Source organism: Diadema antillarum, unplaced genomic scaffold (assembly GCF_040938485.1).
Source record: "Diadema antillarum isolate AM-2024a unplaced genomic scaffold, OU_Dant_1.0 seq00002064_RagTag, whole genome shotgun sequence".
NCBI classification, from domain to species: Eukaryota; Metazoa; Echinodermata; class Echinoidea; order Diadematoida; family Diadematidae; genus Diadema; species Diadema antillarum.
The window spans coordinates 260,908-264,532 of record NW_027272711.1 but is presented as its reverse complement, the minus strand read 5'-3'; the positions used below and the strand labels follow the sequence as shown (position 1 = coordinate 264,532).

General features: G+C 37.7%; 1 protein-coding gene across 1 annotated transcript; it reads right to left on the bottom strand.

The window, feature by feature from the left end:
• Nucleotides 1-246: 246 nt before the first annotated feature.
• On the bottom strand, nt 247-3,065 carry LOC139713787 (uncharacterized). Its single transcript, XM_071625489.1, has 2 exons — nt 3,010-3,065; nt 247-2,312 (listed from the first exon to the last, which is right to left on the bottom strand). Exon 2 carries the CDS (start codon nt 2,273-2,275, stop codon nt 1,475-1,477), a length of 801 nt encoding a protein of 266 aa, XP_071481590.1. The 5' UTR covers nt 2,276-2,312; nt 3,010-3,065; the 3' UTR covers nt 247-1,474.
• Between the last annotated feature and the right edge of the window lie 560 nt (nt 3,066-3,625).

The following is a 3,625-nucleotide window of genomic DNA, read 5'->3' as shown; positions in this document are numbered from 1 at the left end:
GAGCTTTATTTAGTGATTTATACCAATTTGTCTGATTTCATGCATCATTATGCATAAATTAGCATAATTAAGCAAAAATGATAATTTTTTTTAGATTTAACTTCGTGGTACTTTAGATTACGTCATAGGCAATGTGTGTGCAAATTTTTGTCGTGATCGCGCGGTCGACGGCCGAGATCTGGAGGGGGGGGGGGGGGCCTGGGAGGCCCCCCCCGGCTCTATGATCTACCTAAATAGCCCGGCCTAGTTAGGGTTAAAATGTAATAACTCATGCCAAATCATACTATGTGTACCACTGGATATTTCCTGTTGAGGAAATGGCTAGAGGTTATGTTGTTAGGCATAAGTGGAGCAACATTTGACCTCGACCTTATAACCTTTCAAAGCTGTCATAATGTAAATAATTGTCGACTATAATTTCTACCCTCCTTAATATCAAACTAAGCAGTGGATTTGTCATTAAAGGAGCAGCTGAAAAAACAATTTTTAGCCCGAGTTGAGTGACTTCTTACCTTTATCCTTGAAAGATTTTGCCCAACATCTAACCAGTGCATCTTCACCTTATCAACAACAAAAAATAGCAATAATAGATAAAGATACTTAAGCCAAGTACAAAGGAAGTTAACCAGACGGTTCTTATCAAATCACTCTACTGAACATCTGTGTGGGATGGACCAGCAGACAGCCAAAAAAGAAACATAATGCCTGCGACAGCCATCAGGAGCAAGGCAAAAACAACACCACTAAGTAACATAGAAAGATAATGCTAAATGACAGATTTTAGTAAGCTGATTTTCAATGAGATACAGAAACGAAGTGATTACACTCCAGTGAAAAGCAGGCCGGACTCATGATATGACGTTGTTCTCCCCTCTGCTGCATCACTGTTATTGGACACATTATTGCTCTTTTTTTTTTTCATCTCCTTATGGAACATTTTCTCTATCCAGTCTTAGCCTACTGTTTATTGATCTCACTTCTATCAATACACTGTGTAGTTTATTAAAGGAAATTGTCATGTATAAAGCTTTTATTTTCTCCTGACTTTTTTTTAATAAACTCTACAGTGTAATTCAGTTTCTGTCAGTTACTGCATTACTGTTACTTTCTAATTGATCAATTATTCTCACACTTCTTCACTTACTACCTTCTCCATGCCGTCTATCTTTGAGCAATTTGCAGTCTGGTAAATGCACTATTGTATTAAAGATAAAACTTGGAAAAAGAGGAAATGGTTGCTGATATCTACTAACAATGTTCAAGAAAATGTTATTTGGCTGGAAAGGAATTAAATTTTTATTATAATTCCACTGTATAAGATAGCATTTTCTGAGTGGCAGCATGCAAACTGAAAACAACTACATGTAAGTAGTCTTAATTCATAGCAATTAGTCTTGTATGAATGCAGCATGGAATTACAATGAAAAAGGATACATCTCTTCTCTACTTTACTGTTGCCCAGCAACAGAGTATGTTACAATTTACTTATATCTGAATCAAAAGGAACTAGTATCTTCTGAAAGTGGTGTCTTGCTGCATGTGGGATGCTTACTGGACGCTGGTCTCCCTTGAGGTCAACGAAGACATGGACGCACTGACCGACAGCACTCGCTATGTCTTGGTGGCTTCCAAAGTGAGCCACCTCACTGGATTCCATTATATTACCACGTATTGATGGCTCCTTGTCAGGTTCAGCAGTCATCTCTCCCTGCCCCGTATTCTCAGCGAACACACCTACCGTGTACGTCACACTGGAGTTACCCATCTTGGTGACTGCCAAGCCTGCTAGAATAGCCTCTGGATAGTTTAGAGGTTGTTTGTAGGTACACTTTGTACTGACCATAAACCCAAGGATGTTGGGAGACTGACTTTCTTGATTGGGAGCGCCAAGTTTGCATCGCCTGAAGATGTAATGGTTGATGATGGTGTCAAAATAAGAGTAATACACAGCATTGTTGATGTGACCAAACCAGTCAGTGTCCACAACACGGGTCTGCATTGGGAGAAAGTATCGGTAAAATCCTTGTTGCCATGGAGACAACGATGAAGATGGCCCACTGGATTCACTCATCATGTCACGCACCTGGTGCTGACACCAAGTCAGAAGTTTCTTCTCTTGAGGCTCACTAAGGTAAGGCGGCTTCCTGATCAGAGTTTGTTTGGCACTGACTGAGTGAAGGCAACGGAATGCTGAATGGAGCTCACTGTAATTCCAATGCCCATTTTTAATCGGTCCAAATGCTGAAGGAGCTTTCCCAATAATGCCAAACATCATTGGTCATATCTGTAGTACAGCAGTGTTTTTTCTCCACCTGAGCAAGAAAAGGGATACAAATAACTTGAATGCATTGAGATACCATACTTTGTAACAGGACGGTACCTGTAATGGTAGAAATGTACCGGTATACAACATCCATTGAATATCATTATAAAACTTATTTCTAAGTCTGAAATTATATTAAATTGTAATGTCAGGACAGTCAGGTGCCTTCAGAGAGTCAACTCTGCAGTCTATTCATTTCATGATTTCATTACTTTAATCTTTTTATCAAATGAGAACATGAAAGTGTTAAACCTTTATAAAGGCTAGCTACTATAGTTATTAGAATACCGTATTAACTAGTATGTATACCCATGCTAGCTTGACCATTAATATGACTTTATATAATAATTCACTTATGAGAATATAAAAGTAAACCTATATAAAGGCCAGCTTCACCGTCGACCATACTTGCATGATCTAAATGATTATGCGCTTTCTACGCTACAGCTGCATTCTTGCATTTCTGAATAGTAGAGGTCTATTAACTATTAAATTACTGAATGCATGGAATATAGTACCGGAGCAACCGTAACGTCCAACACATAAAGCTACAGGTGGGACCACGCACACGCATCTCGGTTAAATGCTCGACTTTATTTTCACAAGTTTGAATAGAGAGGAACCAGACGATACTATTACGGCAATCTTGGCTACATTACACGAACTATAACTAGTATTTCACTTACTGCTATATACTTGTAGTACTAGTAGTATCCGCCAGGACTGGTGTGGTGGGCCACTACCTACGACAGTCAGTAGGCCTACAGTAGTAGTACTCAAGAAAAGCTCCGCTCCCTGCTCCACCGTCATCAAAGGTATTGCGCCCTATGGAACGCCATTAAGGAAACAATACAAAATTCATTTCACTCCAGCCAATATTCATTTCACTTTTAACAAATACATTTCACTCACAAACATTGATTTTACTTTTTATAAAAATACATTTCACTTTTCACAATAATACATTTCACTTTTAAATTAAACTTCATCTCACTTTTCACAAAAATACATTTCACTTTTGAATTAAAATTCATTTCACTTTTCACAATAATACATTTCACTTTTACATAAAGATTCATTTCACTTTTCACAAAAATACATTTCACTTTTACATAAAGATTCATTTCACTTTTCACAAAAATACATTTCACTTTTAAATACAAATTCATTTCACTCTTCACAAAAATACATTTCACTTTGGCGTACCATATCACTCAGACGAAACCATTTCACTGCGCTAAAACCATTTCACTCTGATAAATCCATTTCACTCCGATAAAAAAAAAATACGTTCCTCTTTTT

Coding starts and splice junctions, on each gene's coding strand:
- LOC139713787 (XM_071625489.1), bottom strand. CDS start 2,275: ATGATGTTTGGCATTATTGGGAAAGCTCCTTCAGCATTTGGACCGATT.